The sequence below is a fragment of the Ammospiza caudacuta genome, chromosome 16, assembly GCF_027887145.1.
Source record: "Ammospiza caudacuta isolate bAmmCau1 chromosome 16, bAmmCau1.pri, whole genome shotgun sequence".
In the NCBI taxonomy this organism is placed as follows: Eukaryota; Metazoa; Chordata; class Aves; order Passeriformes; family Passerellidae; genus Ammospiza; species Ammospiza caudacuta.
Genome location: NC_080608.1, coordinates 4,793,915 through 4,820,586, shown reverse-complemented (window position 1 = coordinate 4,820,586; position 26,672 = coordinate 4,793,915). Strand labels below are relative to the sequence as shown.

Here is a 26,672-nt window from a genome sequence, read left to right as displayed (position 1 = left end):
TAGAACTGACTTCATGGCAAAAAGGTTTTGAACAGGATCTCATCAGTTAACTGATATTCTGTTTTACTCAGTACTGCTCAATATGGATGACACTACAGCTCATTGTGTTAATTATAAGAGCCACTGATTTAGGGCAATGAGGAAAAGCTGGGGGTGGAGTGGAGGGGGAGGAAAAGTTTCAGGTATTTGCCTTTATGTCACATCTGGCATCTTTCAAATAAATATTTATTATAAGGGTCAACCCTGGTAGAATTCCTTTGAGGAAAGGGAAGGATGAAGTGGCATGTAATTAAATTGTGCAAGCAAATACATCTGTGCATGTGAGTCTGTGCCTGGTTTTTGAAATCATGACTGAAAATAAGGTAATTCTCATAGATGGCTAAGCTGATTTTCTCTAGGTTAGAAACAAGGCAGCTAGCAGCAGTCTGCCCTAACACACTGTTTTGGGGATTTGTATGCACCTTTGTCCTCCCTAAGGAGTCAAAGAGATGATGATATTGCTGAAAGCAGAGTCCTGAAGCTTAATGTACTGCTGAGTAACTTAGGAAGTGGGGTCTTCAGTTCCTTCTGTTGTCCTTGTTACAGTTTGGAGTGTTTTTTGTTAAAAATCCATGTCAAGACACATGCATCTAGGATGATTCAATTAACAGGATGTTATTAAGTGTTAGCTTACTGTTTTTTTAAATTTCTATACAGAATTGACATGAAAATGTCTGATGCTCAAGGTGGCTACAAACTTGATGAGGCACAAGCCATTTTAAGTGAAATGAAAGCTCTCAAGAAGGCCATTACATCAGGGGAGAAGGAAAAACAAGACCTTATTCAGGTATTGAAACAAGATGACTTTATAGTATTTTGTGTCACCATTGCTAGAAGATTGAATTTCTGAGAAGTAATTTAAGTATTTTGTATTTCAGATACGTAATTGAGTTTTTTATTAAACTAGTTTTGTGTTGTGGTTGAACCACAGCCTCTGCAGTTCTTTCAGATGGTGGAAATGAGAAGTATAAAATGCAGTCCAGCCATGCCTGACCTCGAGTTTGCAGAGTCTGAGTGGGCACAGCAGACATGGTCAGATCTGAGTCATGGGGTTAGGCTGGAGTTACGTAGCTGCTGAGGTACTTTGGGCAGAAATGAGCTCACCTCATGATTTTTTTTTTTTTTTTGTGGTTTTAGAGCTTAGCCAGGTTAAAAGACAGCTTTGTGAATGACAGAGGATCCCAGTCAGACCTGTGGGCCAGCAGCGTGTCTGTGGAAAGCTCCAGCCCTCTGCTGCCCCGGCAGTACCTGGATGTCAGCTCCCAGACAGATGTGTCAGGAAATGTGAGTAATGTGTGAGAATGGAGACATTCCTCTGAACTGTGTGTAGAGCTACCTCACCATGAGTTTCCAAGCATGGACAAGTTTTTGTGAAATCATAACTTCTGGTTTGAACTGCAGCGTGGCTTTGTTTCTGTGTGCAGTGTTAATGTATCACTGGGGGCAGCCTGGTATTTCCCCACACTGTCTCTATCAGAGCAACCCAGGTAGCAAAAAAAGGGAAGGAAGTTTGATTTTACCTGTAGGTGTAGCTTCTTGTGATACAAACACCCCTTCAGCTGTTTATAGCAGTAATTTATGAGACAAGAAACATTGAGCAGCTCTGTATGGGCTTCAATGAAGACTCCTCCCCTAAGAGTGTTTGGCTTTCACTGGGTTACAAGTGACAGCAACAGCATATTTTCAGCTATTTTGATGCCACCACCAAAGCTGTAGTGCTCATAAACCTTTAGTCCCACACGTGCCAGGAGATCAGAAGTGTCAGGTTGGTCCCAGCCTTGGTAAGGACTCAGTCAGTGATGAGGATACATCTTATTTCTCACAGGACAGCACAGAGCCTCTCCTGTGAGCCTTTAAGTAAAGGTTTGCAGCCACTTGCAGTCAGGGCCACACATGTTGGTAAAGATCTGCAGATTTGGGCATGATGAAATGTCCCTTGTCTATAAGATTTTACAGCCAAAGCAAGATGTCATCCAATTCAAACTGCAGTGAAGCACTTAAGGATGAAAAGAGCATTTAAGATGAAGGATTGCAAAGGTATTTGTGTGTTCATAAAAATAGAAGCCCAAGACAGATGTGGTGGATTTTCTCTTTTTCTAGGCCAGAAAGGGCCTTTGAATCTTGTTGGAGTTTAAGTATTTGAAGAAATAATGAAAAATGTATTTAAGTGCATCATGTTCCTGTGCTGTGATTGTTTTAACTAGGAAATTGCTAAGATCAAGTGTCACTTGTAAGAGTGTCAAGGAAATATCAAAGGAGGGGTGGTTGCTGAGTTGCTGATGTGGTGTTTTTGTCTCAGTTTGTGGGCAGCAGCAGTAACCAGCTGGCCGAGAAGGTGCGACTGCGGCTGCAGTATGAAGAGGCAAAGAGAAGGTAATCCTTTGGCCCATTGCCCTCCTTGGTTGTCACACAGCTCATTCTGAGGACAAAATTCACTAGAAGAGGTTCCACCAGACTGAAACCCAGCATTGCTGCTTAGTAAATGTGGTCATTTTTGAGCCAGTGACACAGTAGGCTTTTTGGGCCAGTGTTATCTTTCAAGAAATAAATAACCATCCTAGAAATTACTAAGGCCTGACTAATGCATGAAGAATTCAGTCTGGCCACACCTATGGGGACATAAGTGGTTCTGCTACCTGTTGCCAGTGCTTCCCCATTCCTAATAAGGAGACTGTACTGCAAGGATCTCCTTGCCTTGTTTGAAATGAATGAATGCTTGTGTGCCTAACTGTGATAAGGAGAAATGTATATTGTGCTAACACCTTACATCAAAATAGGGCCAATGCTGCAATTCCAGAGCTTATCTGTAAGAATGTAAGTTTGCACCTTTGCCCTCTGATCTCAAATGAATAAAGAATAAATAAAAAAAATATTCTATCTACTTAACAGGCCAATTTAAGCAAAAGCTTTCCAGGATTTACTTTTTAGTAGATAATAGCTAACACAACTGCATAGTTAAATGAAAAACCACCAAGAATTATTACTTAGACTTTGGCTGGCCTAGTCTTTGTTCAGTAATGTAACCATTGCTGGTGGTGATCTTCTTCACTTTTAACTGCTCTAGAGGGACTTTGCAACTCCAGAATACCAAAGTTCAGATGCATGGTACAATCTGTGCTTGGGATACATGCAAAGAGAAGGCTTCTTCTCCAGCCTCTGGTTAGAAGTAAGAGCCTTCAGGCTGAGGTTACTCATAATGCTCTCATTTTGGTGTTCTGGAGTGGCCAGTAGGCCATGCTTCTCAGTGGCATAAAATTTGGTCTGTGTCTGTGGCAGTTGTCAAAAACTGTGTGCCCAACTGCTTCTGACACAAATTTATATTTCTTTTCTTAGGTGGAGCAATTTTATCAGAACTGTTTATTTTGCCAGTCCAAGATCTGCCAAACCACCTTGATATTTAAATGATTCAGTGACTTTTAAAAGCAACATTAAAAATACCGTTCCAGATGCAGTGGTTAATTTGGCATGTTAAAATTGCCTTTTACTTTTAAGCTTTGCTGAAAGCTTCAATTTAATTCACACTGACTTTACACATTCAGATTGAAGAGGAATACTCTTCCTTTATCCTGTATCTTTTCCAAGGAGGGGCAAGTGAATAATGACAAGCCTGCTCTTTTAATATGCTCTTTATAAAGAAAGAGAACTTTATAAAGGCAGCACTCTGGTTCATTTGAAGTGGTGATGAGGAGCATACAACACACCTTGCAGTTAAAGAATACTTGCTGCTCATACCCCATATTTTTCTTAGTTTATCTATAGGTTTTTCTCAAAGTTTAAAAAACCTTTTCATGAGGAAAGATAGCTCTAAATGGACATGAATAGTTGATGCTAAAATAGAAAGATCTCCAGCTATCAAAGTACCGTGGCTTTGGCACAGTGTTACCAAGTATTGTACTTGTACTAGTACAAGTACTAGTATTTAGTAGGAGCTGCAGAAACAAATACCTTGACTGGTTTAAAGCTGGAACAATACTATGGATATAGTGACTCACAAGGAACCTTCTGTTCCTGTGAAAATTCTTCCTTGTGATGTTTGAAGTGTTTCCTGTCCCCACAGCAGCATTAAAATGTTCCAAACACACAATAGAAGATTAAGTACTTTGCCCACGCACGAACTGTGAAGGAGCCAAGTGATGGAAATACATGGGTTTTATTAGCTCTGTGGTATCTGGAAAGCTAAAACTTAAGGTTTGAAATCAAGTTGGTCCTCATATTAATTAGTTTAGAAGTACTAGATCTGTAAGGGGCTGGTGCTTTAGAAAGGCTCTGGCAGACACTGTTTGCACCACTTCTGTGGACCAGACTAAAGGCTCAGCTGTGGGTGAATATCTGACTGAAGTTCACCACCAGAACTGCCAGGACCCAGTCCCCTTCCCCACCACTAATTCCTTTCCTGTCACAGCTCAGGCGGACAACAGACCCCTAGAGCAGGTAATATAAAACCAAAAAACAGACACAGGGCAGCTACAGTGACAAACCTTTGGCTTAATCATATTCAAAACTGAGAATGGCATCATGTCAAAAAGCTTGTCATTGCTACATCTCAGCAAGGAGATGGCTGCTGCAGCACAAATGTAATCAGAGATGCAATTAAATTATGTTGTGCAGCTTCAGACACGTAGCAGTAACTCAGTTGTGTAACACTTACACCCTGCACTGTTCTGATTTCTGCAGCAGTTAAACTTTCAGCTTGGGTTCTGTGTGACTGGTGGTAACTCAGGGATTTTAGAAGTATGTTTTTTTAATCTCCTAAAATGAAATACTTTAATGTCACATTAAGCAACATTACAACAATGGTGGGTATTTGACTGGTCAGTTTTTAAACCACACCTCCTACTTAGACTGTGTTTTTTTTCTCAAGAGCAGAAGCTTATCTGGTACAGGATTGTTAATTACTAGTTGTAGATACACATCTTGTGCTCCTGTGGAGATGCATGTGCTCTGAACAATCTCTGGAGACACTAAAAATGTTATGTGCTATGCCTGTGTTGTATAATAATAGAAAGTACTAACTTTCCCTAATTAACAAAAAAAGAGCCTTGTTATGACAATGAATAAATCATCTCACTGCCTTTTCTTTGTAGAAAGAGAGCAATTAAATAAAACTTGAGCTTCCTGTTGTGTATATTCAGTCTGGTGGCCATTCAGAGAGGTGGTGTGACCTGAGGCCAGCACTGCAAGCCCAGCCTGGCTCAGCACTGGTTCAGACTCAGGCTGGAGTGTTCAGCCAAGTGCAGACCTTCTGCAACGTGTTTCTTTTGTGATTGTGCTGTTCCATTGGAAAAATAAAGTAATAAACCTCATTTTAGCTGAGAAGGGGGAAAATAATGATCATGTACCAAAGGCAGAACTGGAGGTTAGTTTAACAAAGCTTTTAGACTCGGAAATGCATAGAGAACAAATTCCAGTGGAAAAGCCATATGCATGCAAATGTATGCCAAAAGTGATCAGATTTATGCCAGCCAATCCTCTTAGACTCATATCCCTTCAAAATGCACTGAGGAATTCTTGGATTATTAATTAATGCCACTTAATTCTTCATTGGAGCACAGTATTGCACTTAATCAGGCACTCAAAAACAAAGCAGCTCTTAAGACGACCTAAAAATAGTTGAGCTGAATATCTATCAATTATGGAACTTTATTAGAGTAAGCAACCTGCTGTGGGAAATGGGTTTACAGAAAGTGATGCTTCTCTTCAGAAGGGTGATCTCATGTCTGTCTCCTGTGGTGGTGCAGGCAGGTCAGTGTCTGTGAGCCTGATCCCTCACAGGCTCTCTTGGGCTCAGGTTCCTCTTGGCCTCTGGAGCTTGGAAGACAAAGCTTTATTCTTCAGGGCCATTCAGGAGCCTTGTAGCTGCTGCTGCCCAGATCTGCATCTTATTGCTTACTCCACACACTTTGTTTTTTGCTTTGTGGCTGCCTTGTGTGCTGTTTTGCTGGAAGCACACACCAATCTCTGCACTTCTGCAGCATAAAGCAAATTCTACAGAGATGAATCCACATCAGTACCTGCAACTATTTGCTGTGCCTGATTTAAGTCCAGTAAGTCTGTCACCAGATCACAAAGCCCTTTTCAAAGAGAGAAGCATATTGGACATTCATGTTACATGTCACTTCCATTTCTTATGTATTTACTAAACCCAAGTGAGGGATTAACCTGACTTCCTTACATGAAGAGGCACATATGGCTTGCCTCTCTGATGTTCAGTCAGATGATTTTTTTTTTGCAGATATCTTGCAAAGTACTTTTTTCTCCTTGTTTGCCTTCTAAGTTTTTCAAATTTTTTTCATCTCAGCCCATTCTGTCCTTCCCATTCCCTGCTTCCCATTTGATTTTTTGGATTGGGGGGGTTCAGAAACACAGATCCTTGGTAATTCTAATTCAGATTTATCTGTACTATTGTTTCTCAGCAAACTACCATGTTCAGCCTGTCAGGTCTTGAGCAGTTGCAGTTTAGTGAATACAAAGGAGGCAGCTTCCTTTGGGAGGACTGCCTTTGGTTCTGTATCCTGGCCTGCTGCTGGTTTTCTGCTTCTCTCTGTGTGTTGCATTGCAAAGCTGAGCATTTGTGGACCTAACTGAGCAGGTCAGATATTTGGGAAGTTGAGAACAGGCAGATATTTGGAGTGAGCAGCCTCCTTACCTGCCACAAGCTGTGCTCTCCTCCTCTGTCAATCAAAGCTCTTGCTCAATTCTGCATCTGTATTGTTGCTGCTTTTAGTCACTATCTTCCTCCCTGAGCTGATGTGGTGCTGAAGGACTGATGATACAGGCTTTCACCTGAAATCTGGAATGATACCTGTAATGAAAATAGGCTTTGATTCTGATGCAGACAAGCAGCTCTGGATTTTGGTAGGATCACATTGCCTCTCCAGCTCCTCACAATATCAAGTGCAGATTGCACCAGAAGTAGCTCCTTAAAGTGTCCAGAGTGTTGAATCAACAGGTGGATTCTTGCAGTAGCAGCATGGAGATATGATTCACTTCCTCATTGCAAAGACAAAAAAGAGTTTCTAAGCTTTTGACTAAGCACTGATCTTTATCTGAATCGTACATGAGGAGAACACAGTTATTTCCATAAAAGTGATTAAAGACTAGGTAACTATCACATCACACCCTCCACACAAACTACTCTCAGGTCACAGCTGTAATGCATATAAAACACTTACAGTATATCTGATCACCTTTTCTGGCATTCAGAACTTTTGTTGTATTATTCTCTGACTGGTGGATACTGCATATTAGCCAGAAAGTTCATTTTCCATTGTGAACAAATGTGAGTTAAAATCCCATTCTCCGTGTGCAATGATGCTATCACTTGGCACCATTCTGGTCAGGGGGACATGAGGGTGTTTGTCCTGGACTGAGAGCCTTCCTCAGGGCTCTGGAAGATGTGGTTGGTCATGGTGCCCCTCTGTGTGTCTGGAGCAGGAGGTCAGGCACTCCTCAGGGAATAACTCCCTTGCATTTTTTCCCCCCCTGCAGAATAGCAAACCTGAAAATCCAGCTGGCCAAGCTTGACAGCGAGGCCTGGCCTGGCGTGCTGGACTCTGAGCGGGACCGACTGATCCTGATTAACGAGAAGGAGGAGCTCTTGAAAGAAATGAGATTTATCAGCCCCAGAAAATGGACTCGAGGAGAGGTGGAGAGACTGGAGACAGAGAGGAGGCGCCTGGAGGAAGACCTTCAGGCTGCTAGAGACACTCAGAGCAAAGCACTCACTGAGAGGTGGGTTAGTGGGCACAGGGCAGGGCCTTTTTGGACAAGAGGTGACTGGCAGCAAGCACGAGCATCCCCTGGCTGAGTGCCCACAGCAGTGCCCTCACATTCCCAGCACACTCTACTCAGAGAGCTTCTCAGCTCATCTCCCAAATAACCCATCTGCAAGGCTTCCTGTGCCACTGGGGAAAGGTTGCTGTTCCTACAATGGATCCTTTATGGGAATGTAAAGAGTGCTGAAAATAGCCCAGTGTAGTGTTGGTGTAGTGTAACATTTCTGTATGCAGCCAGCACCTCACATCAGCGTCTACACTTGCTGTGCAGTCTGGGCCTTGGTAAATGTCAGCAGATGGAATTTTAAATTCCTTAAATTTGCTGTTTGTTCTGAGCATCCTTGTATGTGATTCCTGTAGGATCTGGTATTTGACAGGGCTGTGGGGCTTGCAGGGAATATCCTGTGAATCTAAACTAACTGAAAAAAATGCCAACTTTCTTCCTTAATTTTACGTGTGTTGCAGGGGGAGATCTCAGGGGAACGTGCAGTGGGGATGAATACTGCATGAGGCATCGCCTACAGGTGTTTTACAGTCTGGATGCATAAATGAGGGTGCCTCAGCAGCGTTTCTGGTAGCTGCAGTCCCTTGAACCTATATGGAATAGGCACACTGCATTCACTCTCTCTTTGGCTCCATCTTTTCATTTCTTCTACATGGTCATTGTCCAGCTGACACCAATTTTCTGCATAGGCTTTTCATAGTTTTATCATGCTGGAAAAAATGTAAATGTCTTGACCATGAGACTTTTACCTGCCTGAAATATCTGTGGTTTGACAATTGGTTCTTGTCTTGCCCTAAGTGAACCCCTTCATTTGGGATTTTTGGGATTATTACCACATTCTAGAGTGCCAAAGACATTACACCTGTATGGGGAAGGATTTGTGTCCAAAGGACTGTTCACTTAGAGTGTGAGCACCCACATGCACATGTGTTTGTCTCAAACCAGTTCAGGGGGGAAATAAAGCTGGGATACTGCTAAAGCCAATAATGTAAAGTTGTAATGAGATGGTTAATAACTAAATCAGGTAACCCTTAATCATCCATAGACTTTAGTGGAAGGAAATGAAGACATTATAGGAACTATAGGAATGCAATAGTGTATAGTGAGTAAAATCTGCCCAGCACTTTTGAGGCCTGATCCTAGAAGCATTTACTTCTATGGTACCAGCTGTAATTATTTTGTCTTGCTGTGAATGTTTTCAGGACTGAGTTCTGCATTTGAAAAGTTTCTGAAGTTGATAAACACTTACACATCTTGACCAAATTCTGTCCTGGGTATTCCTATCAAATTTGTAGGATTTCACAGCAAAAAAAAAGTAGATTTTTTTCCTTTACTCCTTATTTAAAATAGTAAATGCTGCTTTAGCTTATCTCTTTGTTTGACCTTCTCTTAGACTGAAGCTGAACAGCAAAAGAAATCAGCTTGTCCGAGAGCTGGAGGAAACCACGCGCCTGGTGGCCGTGCTGCACACCCAGCTCAAGAGGTAGGTGACCCTTCCCAGCAGCTGGGGCTGCCTTTGCTGCACATGGGGCCACTGCCTTTCTCTGCTGACAGCCCCAGCTCCCAGCTGAGGGCTGAAAGGCCTTTCAGGAGTGACCTCAGGCCCCTGTGTAGTCAGGGGAAGGAGAAGCTTGGGATCTTAGGTCAGTTTAGATGGGCGCTTTTCAACCTCCTGGTGGTGCCTCTGTCTCACAGCAGGACTTTGCTTCTATTTCAGTAATATTCAGGTGACCAGGGAGAGCTGAGATTTATTCACTAAAGTTTGAATTACTGAAGTAGTACATGAATAAAGTATATTAATGACAGCTCGACAGCAAGTGGAGTGAATCTCACTAATGCAATTACACATTAATGGATGAATGATCATATTTCTCTAATTCCAAGTGTGCTGTGGCTTGCAATGTGGACAATATATATGGAGATATTCCCAAATCTGTTGTGGTTCATATGGTGTAAAGAATGGCTTCTAGTTCAGGCTGTAGTTTTGGGAGAAAACAGGATTGTTATTTGCAGACTAATGCAGGCACTAAGGCCAAATCATTTTGCTAAAAGTATGTTTTTATTATTCTGACAGCAAGAAAGTTTGGTGGGGTTTTTGTTTGGTTGAGGTTTTTTCCTACCAGTGTGTACTGAATTTACTCTGTTTGTAGCTTCTGCTCCACTTGGATTCTGTTTCATTTTGTGAAGATGACACCGAAAAGACTGGAAAGAAATCATAGTGCAAGACTGACATGTAAATAAGCCAGCATGGAGAATAGCTATCTGTGAGGCTTTTATGCAGTGGAAATGCATCATATTTTCATTTCACCTAGCGGATTAGGGATCTTTTGAGGTGACCAAGAAGCATGTGAAACTAATTTCTTCCTAACTGTGTGCCCAGTGTTCTTGGCATGCTCCTTCATAAGAATAAGTGTTTGTTATTAACCCCTAATGCAAAATGTCTGGCATTCAAGGGCATGTACAAAAGGAAATTGAGCCCAGTTTTTTTGACAGGGAAAAGACTAATTTAAAACTCCTCCTTTTTCATAGTAAAGTACACTGAAAAGCTGTAAATTCATTAGGCTTCAACAGATGTGTATATACTGCCAATATGGAAAAACATCTATCAGAAGCTTTTTTGAGCAAATGTGCTGCAGTGCACATCTGTTAGAAGACATTTTCTGCCAAAATTATACTAAATACAGCATACTTGCCTTTTTCTCATAAGGTCATGGATGTAATTATACAACTGTAGCTTCCAGCTTTTACCCTATAAATAATAAATATGGGATTATTAGGCTTATTAATATCTCACTGTTTTTCAGTGGGGCAACATAAGGCACTTATACATATTCAGAATTTTTTCAATAGCTAATCCCCATCTGAAGTGAGGGTCAATAATAACCAAGGTCTTCAATATGCAGAGCAGTAGTTTTGGTTTAAATGGAATTTCTGGAGATGGTACATGTTGTAGTCACTACTGGAATATTTGCTGGGTCTCCTGAGCAGAAAACTGTGTTGTGGTGTCTGGACTTTCTCATCTGGACAGACTTCTATTCAGCACCTGCTTAAAATTAATTTTGTTGTCAGTTATGTTCTGAACCTAGAACTCCAGGGATACATAAGGCGTGTGAATTGATTTCACAGCCCAGCCCCAGCTTTTTCCCTTGCTCTCTTGGCCCTGGGTTCCATGTAGCAGCCTTTCACATGGATAAATGCTGCCAGCTTCCTGGGAACTGCTGGCTGCTGTGATCTCTGAGGGCCAGCTCCAGGCAGCTGTGATATTGCCTTTTGGCTGCAGCTCCAAGATTGAGGCAAATGGAAGGAAATTTCCACATGGTCAGACAGTTCATTGCAATAACTTCATCTTCTTGCATGGGCCTTGCTGGTTTTTGCAGTCTGCTTTGGAGATTAACAGGAGCCATAGATACTTTCCAGAGAGATGTGGGAGGAGGGGGATGGCACTAATTTTAATTGGTTTGAAACTGTTCATTAGAGTTGTTTTGGCTAAACAAGGACTCTCAGGAGTCTGAGATGGTGAGTAGAGAAATGTGTATGATGGATACTGTGTCACTGAGCAGTGCCCCAGTGTTCCTGCTGTGCAGACTGTGGTTCTGGGTTGCTCTGGGGACTAATGCGTGTGGCCTGAGCTAACAAAGCAGCACCTGTGGGCTGAGACATGTGCTGACACTGCAGTGCTTTCATGAGAAATCACAAATGTCATGGTTTTCTGACTTGTTTCCTTCAGTCTCTCCACCAGCATGCTTTCCCTCTCCTCGAGCAGCAGCCCTGGCTCCCTTGCATCCAGCAGAGGATCTCTTGCCACCTCCAGCCAGGATTCGTCCACCTCGGCCAGTTTCACTGATCTCTACTACGAGCACCTGGAGCAGCTGGAGCAGTTGGACTCAGAATATCAAAACAAGCTTGACTTGCTCTTGGAAGGGGCCACTGGGTTTAGGCCATCAGGCTGTATCACCACTATTCACGAGAATGAAGTGGCAAAAACTCAAAAAGTAGATAGCACGAGTCGCATGCAGGCTCTGAGGTCCTTGTCTGGTACTCCCAAATCCATGACATCACTGTCCCCAAGGTCATCTCTCTCTTCTCCATCCCCACCTTGCTCTCCACTGGTGATAGACCCACTCCTAACTGGTGATGCCTTTTCAAGCCATATGGATTTTGATGATGCAGAGATAAGTGCAAATCTGTCAGAACTCACCCTAAACTCTGGGAGTGGCAACTGCAGACTGGAAGAGCCTCGAGCAGGAGATAAACATCTAGGTCAAGGTATGGTAAGAAAAGATTTGCATGCACTGCATGCATTTATATTTAATGTAGTTCATAAAGCACTGAGAAGCAAGTGTTTCAGAAGCTGTCTGTCATCTTGTTATCTTTATGTTGAAAAATGTTTTCAGCTCTGTGTTCTGTCTTGTTTGGGAGGGAGGGTTGGTATTTTCATTTGTACACAAAAATACTGATCTAATGAGTCTTGCAGGAGACTGATTTAGGTGTGTTTTTATTTCATTGCACATGAAATCACAGGGATTTCATGTGCAAATATAGATGGTCATGGTGGGATTCCTGGTTTGATCTGGCACTGAGCTATTCAGAATGTCAAGTATTGTTTTGGGTCTGGGAGACACACAGTGCCATACTGATATGCAAAGTTTTTGATCAAGCTTTTGAGGAGGGCTGGAAAAGCCATTTAGCCTAATAGTTAACAAATTTTAGTGATAATAATCCCTCCCCACCATCTTGGTACGCATAAAATCCTGCTCTGGTTCCCAGTAAATCAGTGGCAATGAATTTATTAATTTCAGTTGAGCAGACATGTCAAGGCTGTGCTTGAATTCTGCTGTTTTGGTCTCTTAGCAACAAAAACGTGTTTAGATTGTAAGCATGATAAAATAAGACATTTAGAGGTAGTGGATGTTCTCATATATGCATATGGCTTGTTGGTGGGTGGGGAGGGTTCATCCTTTTTTGGAATGGATGGGCTGAAGCAGTTGGCACAGGCAGGGCACAGTGCTAGGGCCTGTCTGAAGCCCTTGTGACTGTAGTTGGGTTAAATCCAACAAGGATTGAGTGAAAGGACTGGATTTGTAGCTGCAGTGAGGAAGAGCTTTAAAGGCAATATAAACTTGCAAGCTACAGTCCTGTGAAGCAGCAGAACAGTTTGTTTCTGCTTTTCGTAGGATTATTGAACAGCCTGTGTGAATAAAGGGAACCAGTGCCATGTTATCACCACCTTCTGCATTAAGAAGCCCGACATTATTTAAAACACAATAAAAAACACAAGTGCAAATCTTCCCTTTGAGCTGCCATTTTCCTACAAGCAAGAGGTATTATGCATTTGAGTAGGAAACACTAATTATTCTTATTAGAACTGGATGCTGATTAGTTTTAACCTTTTTAGCTCTTCAAGATTTGCCAAGGCTGTTAAAGTGAAAGCTCAGGTGTTAAGCAGATTAAGTGATTACTGCCGTTAGCCAGTCAGCAGACAAAATAATCACCATAAGTAGTTTATTTCAGGGCAATAATGAGATGAGATTCCACTCCTGAGGCATTTTGGAGGTGAGGGCTCAGTGTAGCCCAAAATGCAGGGGCTGGCTCTGGGGTGGTCAGCCCTGGGCAAAGCACGCTCACGTGTTATGGAAGCACAGCAGAGCACTGTGTCTGAGGGCTTTGCTGCTGCTGCCTTCTGCTAGATCAGAACCTCCTCTGCTTTGAAACTGAAATAAGGTTGCCTTTCTCACCCGAAGAACACCTGAGTGATTTAAGGGAAGCTAATAGCAAAACCTGGGATCTGGCAGGTCCAGCGTTCTCTGATTAAATTATCTGGATGTGAGGACAGTGCATGGCCTGGGTCTTCAAGGCCCATTGCAGGAAGAGAAGAGCAAACTTTAAATTCTTGATGTGATTGAAAAAATCCATGAAACACCACAGGTAGTGTTATCCACCTGCTTGGAAAAATGGAGGAGAGTTGGGTTAGTTCTGAACTCTTCCATAAACTTTCTTATTAGTGTGATATCTCTTCAGAGACTTAAGGCTAAAAGCTGAAAGTCCAAATCTTTTGTTAATTAGCTGCATGAAAAGGCTGAGCTTTCCAAGTCTTTTGCAAAACCAGTAAGGAAAGGGGTGGCTGGAATTGTTGTCAGGGAACCATTCATCTTTATTCAGCTTTACACTGTAGCACCCTGCTGTACAGAGCTCACTTCACTGTTGTGCACTCTGTGTATTCACCCCTTGGCCTGAGGTGCTGGGGGAGGTGGTCAGGAATGAGGCTTTCTGTGCTGGAATGACTCCATGGCAGTGGGAACTGAGGGAGAAAGAAAAGTTTGGTGTGTGGAGGCCAACCTGCAGTGCCTTTCCTAGGGAGCCAGTCCCATGGAAAGGGATTCCCAGAGCAGCATTGGGGTGTAAAACTCAAAGAATCAGATTTAGGAGCCAGCCAGTGGGGAAGAAGTGATTTTCCTATTAAAACCATGGGCTAGGAGGTATGAAGGAGAATTGAGGAAAGAAGTTTTGACCCTGCCCACGTACCTCTAGCACAGCCTGTGATCCACAGCACTGCAGGAGCCTGGCCCTGGCAGATGGCAGGATGGATTAAACTGGGAATGCCAGTGTCAAATGGATCCCTTGGTTTCAGTTAATGACTGAAACATTGTGTTACAGGTGCTAACTTCTATTCATGTGGATTGGCCTATGGGGAAAAGCTCTGGACCTTCCATTTCTGTCCAGTGGCTCCATGGGAGTACCAAATGAGAAATGCCATTTTTTGGTGTCAAAAAATCCATGGATAAATGGGCCCAAAATGGCACAGGTGTCTCAGAGGATTGGAGTTACCTGTAGCACCCTCTGCTGTTGGCTTCCAAGTCCTTATGTCCTTATGGTATTCCATAAGCCTTGCCCACTTTTCCACCAGTTTATTCAAAGCTGGATTTAATTCTTTAAGTGGCTTTGTGAGACTGTGAAGAAAACAACACAAAAAAAAAAAAAAAAGGAAAAAAAAAAAGAAAAAACAAACTCAAACCCCAGAAAACCAACCAGAACCCAAACTTCCTTTGTAATAAAGAAAATAAGCATTGGAACCATATACTGGCTTGGGGGCATGTGCTCGTCTGAGTCTGTGGGAAAGAAGGATCACTTGTGAAAAACAAAAGCCCATTGGAGAGGAGTGTGCTGCCCTGCTGCTGTGGGGCTCCAGCTGCTCCCCTGCTCCACATGGCACTCCTCACTCTTGGAGCAGGTCTCCCACATCCCTGAGGATGAGCCAAGAGCTGGGTACAGCCCAGCACTCGTTAGCCACACTGGCAGATGGAGCTCTCCAGACTCTTGGCTGCAGCTCCACTCCACTGAAATGTTGAAAGATGCAGAGTCTGCAGGTTTCCAGGGAGAACCTTTCTGTGTTTTGAAGCACAAGAAATCTATGTGAGATAACACCTCTGTGCAAAACTTGCTTCACCTTCTTTGGTTTCTCTTCCCTATCTCCTTTTCCCTGTATTCCTGCATATAACAATTCTTTTGAATCCCATAAATGTCTTTCTCTCCATGTTCAGCTAGTTAACCTGGTCTTTCTGGACCTGCCTTTTGTCCTGTGTACACAAACATTTGGATTTAGGTGGTGTTTTTTTGCTGTTCCCCTCTTGGTATGGGCTCTCCAGGTGGGAAATGCAGCTCCACATGATGCATGCCTAGCCAGAGCCAGCTCAGCAGTGCTTGCCCAGCCCCTGCTCTCTGGAGTGATTGCTGCCTGCCTAAGGGTGCCTTGCAGTAGGAGCTGCTTTGTTGGTCCATATTTATAAGTTCACTAGAATTTAGAAGTCCTGATGTTTCTGAAGGTTGCTCATCATGTCATGGGTACCTCCCTGCCTTTCCAGGGCTTTGGAAGCCTCTCCTGCCTCTCCCTCCTCTCTTGTGCCCAGAGAGGTGCCAGGGCAAGCAGCCGTAACACACCTGTGTAATCTCAGCCCTCACACTGCTGCAGGGCCCAGGGAGTAAATGGGCACTCGCTGTGCAATGAATCTCTCCCTCACCTCCACCACACAATCTGTTCCTCCTGTTTTCCTGGGACTTTGTGTTCTTCAGGGCAGTTTGAAACATTCCCTCACTTCAAGGCCACCTTTGAGCCCAGGCTGCCCTACCTGTGTCCCCTGAGTCTCCAGAAATGTGCTGTTGCTTAACAATACCTGGCAGGGGGGAAAAAATGCAATTCACGGGGAGGATAAGAAGAAAAGCTGCTGCTTATCCAGACAGTTTGTTTTCATTAACACCTGCTTTTGCTTTTTCTCTGTGCTTTCCTAGGTATAAACACAGCTGGAGGGACAGCTCTGAAGGTGGCAGGTGTGTCAGCTGCAGTGTCTGATGAATCTGTTGCTGGAGACAGCGGGGTGTACGAGGCATCTGTACAAAGGTAGACATCACATCTCTCTCCAGGACCAAGCCAATGACTCAGCTTTGCCAAAAGTCACCTGCAATACTGCTGGTTATGACCTTTGTTTGTAATTTGATGGCTAAAGTTCTCAATCTCAGGTTTCTTAATACTTCTGAAAAAAACTGTGAGCAGGTTGAATTTGATTATCAAAATGACCTATGCTTCCCATAAGAGAAGCAGCTGAAAGGAAGCTCACAGAGAGCTGGTTGAACAGCTGGCCTGTTTGTGGAGGTGCTGCTCAGCCCTGGGTGCTGCCTTGGCAGGGGGAAGTGGAGCCATCTGGGGTAGGAGCAAAGCTCCTCTCCTCCCAGTCAGTGACACCCCTCAGCCAACTTTGGGATGTTTCAGGAAGCACCTTGAACTGCCTGATGATGTGATGCAGTTCCCAAGTGCGTGGAGCAAGAGCAGGCTGTGATGCCCACAAGCCTTCTCCCACTAAGGGCACAGCAGGGAGTCACTGCTCTTGCTGGTTTTCTGGATTGTCTGTGGGGGCTTTGTCAAAGTGTTCCCTGGAAGGGACTGATCTTACTGGTACCTGCATCTCATGTAGGTTTTCTTACTGCTTTTATTAGCATTCAGGTGAATTATAGGGTTGTTAGTTGCAAAACACAGCTGTAGAGGTGATATATCACTCATCTCAGATGCCCCCTGTTCATTAGTGACCTTCATTAATTCTCTAGATAAATTAGTAATTTTTATGTTTACAGCACAATTCACTTTGACAATGGAGTACAGTGCTTCAGTAAATTGAGCTCCTGGGCCCAAGCAGTCAGGGTTGGGTGTCCCAGGGCCCTGTGTCCCTTCTGTGGGAGTGGAGAGGGGATTGGGACAGTCACAGGAGGCATCCCATGCACACTCACATCTCTGATGCTAGTTTTGTTTGGGTTATCAGCTTGCCAGCCCCTGTGGTGCCTGCAGTGTCATTTTGGTGCCTGTCCAAGTGGTGAGGGTGGGATGAGCCACCCTCTGCAGCTGAAATGTAACAAAATGCAAGAGGGTGCTGAGCAGTAATATGGAAAGCACTTAGAAGAGAAGAATGCTAATCCTGTTTTCATGTGCTACAGCATAGCCTCTCGAGGCAATTAGACAATGAATGTAGTTTTGGGGACTTTCAGTGCATAAAACTTGGGAGGAGGAATACATTGGGAGGGAAATGATGCAGAATAGCTGTTTCCAGCAAGGCCAGTCAGTGTACTCTGTCACTTTTAATGTGCTTAAGAAAGTTTGATTTCTTAAAGAAACAAAGGAATTACTTAAATCTAATAAAAGTTGAGAATTTTTGCTGTCATGATGCAGGACAGGATTGCAGTTGTTAAGTCACATTTCTCTTGCTGGGCAGTCAGCCGTTTTTGCTAAAAACCAGTCAACGGAACCCTTTAAAAATCCCCCACTGCCTTATTTTTGCAGTCTTTTGTGTGGCTTTTTTTTCTTTTGGCAGTGAAGAGGGAAGACATATGACTTTCTGCTGATAAGCACTGTAACACATACCTCTAAGGCTGATTGCACTTACTTCTTAAATGGGCTTTCTTTTAGCTGCTAATTTTACAAAATCCATATACCAAACCCCTGAATGGAAGGGAAAAGATCTTGTATCACCTAAATGCAAACACTTCAATAAGAGGCAAATCAAATCCTTAATTGTTGTTGGTTCCTTTCAGACCGTGTGTGTCAGAAGTGATGGTGTTTGACAGTGATGATGCAGAAGCAGCTGGAACAGCCAAAGTGCAAATTGCAATGAGGTATGTGCCACATATTTTATGGATTTGCCTTCCAGTGGGAAGGATGATAAATGGGATAGTGCTTTCTGTGCTGTTTTCTTCTTGTGTCCTATTGGTATTAACTAAGTGATGCCCTTTTTTAGTGAAATTAAGAATTACCCCACAGTAGTGGGTAAGGTGTAGGAGGGCAGGCACCGAGACATCCTCCTTAAATGACTTCTTGGTAGTTATGTGGGATTTGAGAAAAAGAAGTAGTACAAAGCTCATTTGTCACGGCCATCCAAAGCAAAAGGTTACTCATTACATCCTCACTGTTGTACTTCAAGTATTTTTACTTATAACTTTTCCATATTGCAGCCATTAAGGCCTCTCAAAAAATTACAGCTACAATGCAGCAATTTAACTAGACCTCAGGAAAAGCAGTGTGTGTTATTTCAAATCTACAGTCCATTGTATCTGAACCCTTAAGTTCTGGACTATTCTATATTCTGGATGTTCTGATAGCAAAACTTAAAGTCATAGGAAACTGGTTTTGTTCTAAACTGTGGGTGAGTCATGGTTGCATTATATTGTTATTTGTAAATTTTTTGTATTGCTTGTGTGAAATACTCAGCCACAGAGTCCAAGGCAGAATTCTCTAATAATAATGCTTTTCTGTCTGTTTCTGATTCAGATATGATGACAAAAATAAACAATTTGCCATATTGGTCATCCAGCTGAGTAATGTTCCAGCACTGCTGTTACAACAAGATCAAAAAGTGTAAGTGGGTGAAACAAACACACTTGATATATTTGAGTTGGATCCCAATGAGAATGAAAGGAAGATTGGCTTATGAGTTTTCACACTCATAAAAATTTACCTTTCCTGAAATGTTTCCATACATCATGTGGTGACACTTACAAACTAATAAACCCGTAGGCTGAAAAAAGGGGCAGTTTCTTCCTCAAAGGGTGAGGTTCTTAATTGTAGCAGTGCCTTGAGCACCTGGATTGAGTGAAGAGGGAGAGTTTGTACTGCTGCAGAACTCCCTGGATACCTGTACAGGATTGGGAAAATGTGCAGCTGCTGTTAGACTCATTCTAAACACAAGGTCTTTAAACTCAGCTGTGTGCTGAATAAGCTGACAAAAATTGGATTCATTTTTGCTGTTCCTACCGACAGAAGGGTGTGAGCAGTGTGACAGGTTGCACAGATGTAAACAACCATGTAAACCAGGATCCATGATGTCTGAGGATGAGGTCCAGAAGGGTGAAGTCTGTGGCAGCTCCTGCCACTTCACATCTCTGACACTGTGACAAGATGTTCCTTTCTTCTCAGTTGACTGCAGCTCCAGAGAATAGGAAAGGACAGCTGTGGGTGTACCAGTTGTGGGTTTCTCTGGGCCTGGATTGAAGGCACTTGAGACAGTAGTTCATGTTTGGACTCAGGTGTTTATGATTTCTTATCAGTAAAACAGTCTCACTAGTGTGAGTCTGGCAGCTTTTCATTAGAAGGCACAAAATGGCCAACAATCTCTTGTTACAAGGTCTTTTAAGACTAAACTATCCAATTAAGAACTGACACCTGGATTATTTCCCCTTTTTACCCAATAACTGATCCCAGAGAGCTGCAATGTGGACTTTTCTGCCCAATTACAAAATGCCACCCAAACCCATGAAGAAGAAGCATGAAGAAGAAACCCAGGACGACACCCTGTGCCCTCTATCTTGCTTCCATCCACAACATCCTAAAATCCCAAAACCTAAATTTCTCACCAAGTGATACACCTACACTGCTCTCTATAATGTGTTTTGTGGATTCTAGTTTATCTTGAAGTCTGGGAAACTTTCTCCATGAGTGAGGGTCAGAGTCAGTGCTCCCCTGGGGGTCAGGGCACCCCAGAGCAGACACGGAAATATTCCCTGTTTGCACAGACAGCAGGCTGACTCTCAGTGAGGGTTGTGGGAGCTGCACAGGGGCAGGGAGGGCAGAGCTGAGTGCAGTGTGTCCCACAGGAACATCCGTGTGGCCGTGCTGCCCTGCTCGGAGAGCACGAGCTGCCTGTTCCGCACGCGGCCCGTGGACGCTGCCGACAGCCTGCTGTACAACGAGCTCTTCTGCGTCTCCATCTCCTACCCAGCGCTGCGCCAGAAGACACTGAGAGTTGATGTTTGCACTGTAGATAAGTCTCACCTTGAAGAATGTTTGGTGAGTATCCAGCTCTGTTTCAATAAGTCTGTGTTTGTTTCCTCTTTTTAATTAGTCACGATGTTGCACTCCTGAGGTATGGCAGTTTCTGTGAAAGCCTTCCTGATAATCTTTAGCTATGTGGTCTCTCCCCCACAGCGTTCTTTGCAATGACAATTTCCATCAGGAAAAACAATTATGAGATAAGTGTTATGTTACAGAACTACCTTGTCAGACCACTAGATATATCTCCTTCATGATCTAATGTCAAACTCTTAATTAGTTTTCTTCTGTCAAACTCTTAACTAGTTTTCTTCCTTTTAAAAACATTTTTGGTATTGCAGTTGGGAACCAATTACTTCGGTTTTGGATACATTAGTTTGTGTACTAAATGTAATTTTAAAAAAATGACAAGGCAGATGAAGAGAAATGGGATATACAAAGCTAAAACATCCTGGGTTTGGGCAGTGATTTTTGTCAGCCTTGCAAATTTCTTGAAAGGGTGTCATCCTCTCCTGTTCCTTCCTCTTTGAAACTCTGTCTGTAATTTCTCCTCCTGCAGTAGCGCTGTTTTTACTTCTGGATTCCTGTTACAGTGAAGCTCTAGTGAAACACTTGCTACTTATATTGGAAGCCCTTGGCAATGCTAAAAATAACTGAACATAAAGCATTACTAGTGGTGTTGAAATGAGATAAACAGGCAGTTTTTCTTTTTGTTGAATTTGCCAAAATTAATCAATCCTAGATTTTCACCCTGATTTTCTTTTCTGACTGGTGTGGTAGCTGTTCATTTTAGTATTACACTGAAACTGTGTTTTTGCTCTCAATAGGGTGGAGCACAAATTAGCCTTGCTGAAATCTGCAGATCCGGAGAGAAATCAACCCGTTGGTACAACCTCCTTAGTTATAAATATCAGCAGAAGCAAAACAGGAAAAGTAAACAAGGAAACAGCCACTCTGAAGTAGCCTGCACTGAAAAAACAGTAAGAACAGCTGCTTCAATTGAACAAATCTCTTCTAAACAGGACTAGCAAGAGGGTTTGTGTGGCTGTTACTATAGAGAAGTGAAGGCTGCTGGGTTTATGTTTACAACCTGAATGTGTTGTTAAGTGCAGCAAAATAATTAACTTGTTGATTCCAGAAATGCCCTTGTCCTGGGCTAAACACTTACTGAAATCTCTGCTCAGGAAGCTGAGGGATGAGTGGGTGATGTGTGGGCTCCAGCCTTCCTGCAGTGCTGCCATGAAGCTGCTGGGCAGGTCAGGGCAGAGTTGGCACATGCAGGGCACAGAGGGTGCTCAGCCTGGAGCTGCACGGGCTGGGGGAGCTGGGCCAGCTGTGCCCACGGGGCTGCTCTGAGCTCTGGCTGCTCTGGGGCTGCTCTGGGGCTGCTCTGGGGCTCTTCTCACCACACAGGCTGGGCACTCTGCACTCTCTGATAGTCGTTTCCTCACCAAAAAACCTCTTTCTCTCCTCAGGACTCTGTCTCAGCACTCTTAGAGCAGACAGCTGTTGAACTGGAAGCTGTGGAGAAGAAACTGGAGGAAAGCAGAAGCACTTTAACTAGTGGAGAGAGCTGGTAGGTGCCATCCTACCATCTTCATGTTGTGGAGTTACCAGAGCATTTGGGTGCAGAAGAAAAAACAGATTATACTGAGCTGTGGGAGGCTTCTTCTTTTGCTGTTTGGTGAAAAATCCTGTTTCTTCTGGAGGTTGTGCTTAGAAAATGAGAACAAAACTGATAAATGTTGAAAATTGTCAGTAGCACTATGCTAATTTTGTTATTTGTACAGTCTTCTATGGATGCCCTGAAAACTCCCCTCTGTGGTGCAAGGCTTTGGTTGAATTTTAATGTGGCTGTTCTTTATATGGTTCAGATTCAGATTTCCTTAGAGAAGTCCAACATTTGAAATAGAAAGCAAGCCTGGCCAATGGGATTGATGGAGCAGCCTGCTGTGAGTTCAGTGCAGCTGAAAAGGGTGTTAAAATACTGCTTCAATTTTGTCCACTAACACTTTTTCACTAAGATTCATGGCATCCTGAGAGCTCCCCTCAAGATGCACTTGCCTTAAACTCAGACCACATGGCTGAACGCTCATCTTGCTTCTTTTGAAGCCAGGTCAGGATGAAGTTTTTGGCAGTAATGTGGTCTTCTGGTGCAGCTTCTCTCCTTTCTAAGCCTGTGTTTGTGTAATCTCAGTGGCTGCAGGGCCTGTCAGGTACACCTGGCTGCCTTGGGGACGTGTTTCTGTCCAGCAGCTTACAGGAGGTACCTCCTGCTCCAGCACCAGAGGCCAGTTCACAGGCCAGTTCAATAACAGAGCTGTTCTTTTCAGGCAAGATGAAGAGGTTCCTGACCTGGAAGAACAGGATGAGATCAGTGAAAATGAAGCAGAGGAGGAGGAAGAATTCTGTGCTGGAAAATCGCTGTGGGATACAGAAGAAAGTCTGAATTCCCAGCTGCACACAGAGACAGCAGTGAAGGTACAGTCAAGGGCCTTTTGAGCAGAAAGATGATTTAAGCTTCCCATTACTCAGCTGACTGGATTGTTGCTGAGCTGAGCAAGGCTACAGCAGTTATTTGGAAGTTCACCATTGATGATTAAATGTTTATCTACCTGAAATCTTTGTAAATAACTCTGTGTGACCATTTTGTCCCACAGTTAGTACAGCACCTTTTCATGCCTTGTCTTTGCTGCTCATGAAATCTGTTTTCATTAATGTGACAGTGGTTTGGAGCTTGTTTAATTCTGAGTGTAACTGTAGTCAAACAGGGGTGTGCTGTACACAGCTCTCTCTGTGCATTAGTTTGGATCTTTGCTGCAGGTGCACAACAAGTAAGATAATGGTCTTTAAAATCCTACCTGCTCTCTATGGGATTGCCAGGTCACAGTGGTGTGTGGATGCACAGGCAAAGCCCATTGGGATCAGCTGTGTTGTACAGCAGTCAGTGGATGCAGAGCCCTTAGGGAGCAATCCAGTTAATGCAGCAGAGCTCCAGGAATGAAGTGTCAGGGAATGCTGCATGAGACGGGCTGAAGAATGTCTGGGTTTGAATGCAGCAAGCACAGATGTGGCACAGGTGGCTGTCACACAGCCCTGGGGGTGTCCTGGGCACATGGAAAGCTGGCATTGACACTGCTCTGTGTGTCTTTCAGGTGGATAAAGAGACCAACACAGAGAGCCCTGCACAGTCCTCGACTGTAGTTCGTCCAAAAGACAAAAGAACAGCAAATCCACCCCAAAGTCAGTTTGTCAGGGGCAGCACCATCATCCGCTCCAAAACATTTTCCCCAGGACCACAGAGTCAGTACGTGTGTCGGGTAAGGAGAGTGCAGCCTGAGCTTCTGAGTGCTTGCCTTCACTCACTCTGTGTTCCTCACAGAAACCCAACAGGGCTTTCTTCTCTCCCCCTCTGACTTCAGAAGTTGCTCTGTCCTCACCTCCTGGTCAGTATCTTGCCTTGGAACTAACAGCATTAAACACAAATTTATCAGATATATATGTGCACATATATTTGTGGCACGTGCAGCTTGTTGAGATGCCCAGACCTGCCTGGAAGGGCTGCTGTAAGACAGTGATGAATAAGCTGCATATTAAACAATTTCCTGCTGCTTGAAGTGTTCTGTGCTAACTCAGTTAGCTCTGTCCATCTGACTTCAGATGAGGTGAACATAAAACCTTGATAGAAATGGAAAGGTAAGTACCTGATATCATCAGCAAAAAAACTGTAAAGCCTGAAAGTCAGCAGTGTGCCTTGTGTGAAGGTAACTGAACAGGCCATGTGTTGGGTTGGATGTCACTTCCCCTGCTTTGAAATGTTTGTTCACAATTATTTCCTGAATTGAGGGTCAGAATAGACTATAAATATCTCATCTTGTCAGAATAGACTATAAATATCTCATCTTTTAAGTGGAATTGGCAAACAAGCAAGCACTGTCTTTTGCCATGCATGATCTGTCCCAAGTGGGCAAGCTTTTAATACAGCTGGGTCAGATTTGCTGTGTGGGTTCTCCCTGGTTCAGCAGCAGGTGCTTCCAGAGGAACAAACCCTACTCATCCTGCAGAAGTGGCCTGTGCTGGAGTGGTAGAGTACGTGTAGATCTTGAGAAGGGACATGAGAATGGAATTAAAATCAAATCCTGCTTGAGCTGAGCTCTTTGTAAGGGTCTACAGACAACCAAAAAACAAGGCAGGCTGTGTGTAACATGGCAACTTTTCAGCTGATAATCCCAGGGGAAGAGCTTTCAGGTAAACTTGCCTCTTCCACCACTAGCTTAAAATACAGGTTATAGAAAGATACAGATTAGAGAAAGCAGAAATGTCTAATAAAATAGTCCCATGCTTTACATATGCTAGGAAAGAGTATTATTATTGTTGTTATTACTACTTATAGTTTATTTTTCTGGGCTGTTTTGCCCAGCCTAGTTACTTGCACAGGAGGAGAGCAGTGTGGCAGTCCCATATCATAGCTTAACTTGATGTCTGTCTTTGCCACAGCCTATTCCCAAAAAGGGACAGAGTTCAAGGCTTGTGGCAGAGTCTGGCTGTGCCAGTGCATGTTGTGTATTGAGACAGGGGTGACAGCTCTCTGCCTTTCACAAAACTTCATAGTTCTGCTTACAGCAACCTCTGGTCTTGCTGGCAGTGTGTGTATGCACTGCTTGTGTTTCTTTCATGAAAGATTTGTGGTTTTCACCTTCCTTTTCAGCTGAATCGCAGTGATAGTGACAGTTCCACACTCTCCAAAAAGCCTCCCTTCGTGCGGAATGCGATGGAGAGACGAAGTGTCAGAGTGAAATGGGTAAGAGCATCACCACTTTTATTTTCCTCTAACACAAGCACAAAAATAATAAAACTGTTTTGAAAGAAAAATTTGCATACATAAATCAGTTGCCACATGCTTTCATTCACAACCTTTTTTTTGTGTGTGAGAAGTCTCTCAAGGATTCTTTGAAATATCAGATTATGACAGGAACGTTTAAGTTAGAATTCAATTAAAACATTTAATGTAGGAAAATGGTTCCTGGTATTTTCCATCTTGTCAGAGAAGTAGCACAAACAGTTTTGCTGTATTTATTGTTGTGAGATTCTTAAGTATTGATAATAAAATTGAGGAGTTGGAAAAGCTGAGAATGATGTGACCCTGTTGTAGTGATGCCATGGCACTCAATAAACCCCTGTGCCCATTGTGATGGCAATCACTAAAATTCCCCCAGGATACTGACACTGAACTCCTAAGGAGATGGTTTTCTTGGGACAGCTTGTGTTTGAAACTAGCAGAAGGCAATATGTTACTGGCAAAAGGAATCACAGGTTTTTCTGCAGCACTGTGGATTCATCTGGAGATGAGACATTAAACTTAGGAGGAAGGTGTGCAAGCAAGACTTGTTCAATTTGGAAATGCTGCCAAGGGAGAACTTGAGTGGAAGCACAGAAATGAAAACACTTATCTATAAGAATTCCTTGAGTTTGTGGTATCTGTCTCAAGACAGACTGGAAAGCAGGATCAATAGAGATGGTTTGTGTGAAAAGAAGCATTAGAAAGATGGGTCTCACAATGTGTTTGGCACTTTGTGTGTGGAGTGGTTGGGACAGTTCTCCTCAGTGTGCTCACACACCCCTTCTCTCCCAGCCTTCAATCAAGGCCTTCGGTACCGAGCGCCTGATCCGCACCTCGCTGGACCTGGAGCTGGACCTGCAGGCTTCCAAAACCTGGCACGACCAGCTGGTTCAGGAGATCTCAGTGCTGAGGGAACTGAAGGAACAGCTGGAACAAGCTCAAAGCCAGGGTGAAAAAGAGTTGCCACAGTGGGTGAAGGATGATGAGAGGTTTCGACTGCTGCTGAGGCTTGTGGAGAAACGAGTGAGTCATACCTGCCTTGGGGTTTCATTCCACTTGGTGGAGAAATTTTGGGAACAGGAGACTTTGGACAGTCTGTAAATGAAGCCTGGGCACTGTTAGTCACTCCTGTCTGCCACGTATGGCTCTATCAAGCTGTTAGTCCTGAGCCCTTTCATTCACCAGCAGAGAGATTTGCTGCCCTAGCAGAGGTGTGAATGCGACAAAGTCACAGATGCCATCTGTTGTGCCAAGTGTGTGCCCCCAGTCTGCAGGAGGTGTGCTGTGTGGTGGTTGGCACTTACCTTCCTCTACATCACACCCTCCCCCATGCACAGGGCTCCTTCTCAGCTTCTGGGATTTCTCAGCACCTCTGCTGGCACCAGGCAGAGACCAGGCTATGCTGGCACCAGGTGTAGGAGGCAGGTGGTGTGAGGTGCTCTGTGGGGTGCTGTGTGTGCTGATCTTCTGCCTTAAAAGATCTGTCAAGGTACAAAGAGAGCACTGACAGAAGCCATTATTCTTACCACAAGCAGGAAGGGCACCTTACAAAAAGCTCTCTCCCTTAGAATGGTTAGTTGTCAAGCTGCAGTTTAGCTTCTGTGGCTTCTGACTTCCAGAGTCAAAGTTTCCAGACCCCTCAGCCCTGCAGCTGAAACGGAGGTCAGTCAGGATAAGAAATTCCTCCTGGAAACACAAACAATTCTTCTCCAT

The 26,672-nt window shown here is 43.6% G+C and overlaps 1 protein-coding gene across 1 annotated transcript in view; it reads left to right on the top strand.

Annotated features, from left to right (window-relative positions):
* Positions 1–26,672, top strand: part of WWC1 (WW and C2 domain containing 1) — a 66,879-nt gene that overhangs the window by 38,914 nt on the left and 1,293 nt on the right. Inside the window, exons 6-21 of the mRNA XM_058815168.1 lie at positions 697–826; positions 1,177–1,323; positions 2,339–2,412; positions 7,528–7,770; positions 9,212–9,301; positions 11,546–12,084; positions 16,102–16,210; positions 17,890–17,970; positions 18,623–18,709; positions 19,945–20,137; positions 20,947–21,099; positions 21,595–21,695; positions 22,453–22,600; positions 23,275–23,439; positions 24,828–24,920; positions 25,752–25,982. Of these exons, the coding sequence (XP_058671151.1) occupies positions 697–826; positions 1,177–1,323; positions 2,339–2,412; positions 7,528–7,770; positions 9,212–9,301; positions 11,546–12,084; positions 16,102–16,210; positions 17,890–17,970; positions 18,623–18,709; positions 19,945–20,137; positions 20,947–21,099; positions 21,595–21,695; positions 22,453–22,600; positions 23,275–23,439; positions 24,828–24,920; positions 25,752–25,982 (2,584 nt within the window). The remainder of the gene's footprint in view (positions 1–696; positions 827–1,176; positions 1,324–2,338; positions 2,413–7,527; positions 7,771–9,211; positions 9,302–11,545; positions 12,085–16,101; positions 16,211–17,889; positions 17,971–18,622; positions 18,710–19,944; positions 20,138–20,946; positions 21,100–21,594; positions 21,696–22,452; positions 22,601–23,274; positions 23,440–24,827; positions 24,921–25,751; positions 25,983–26,672) is intronic.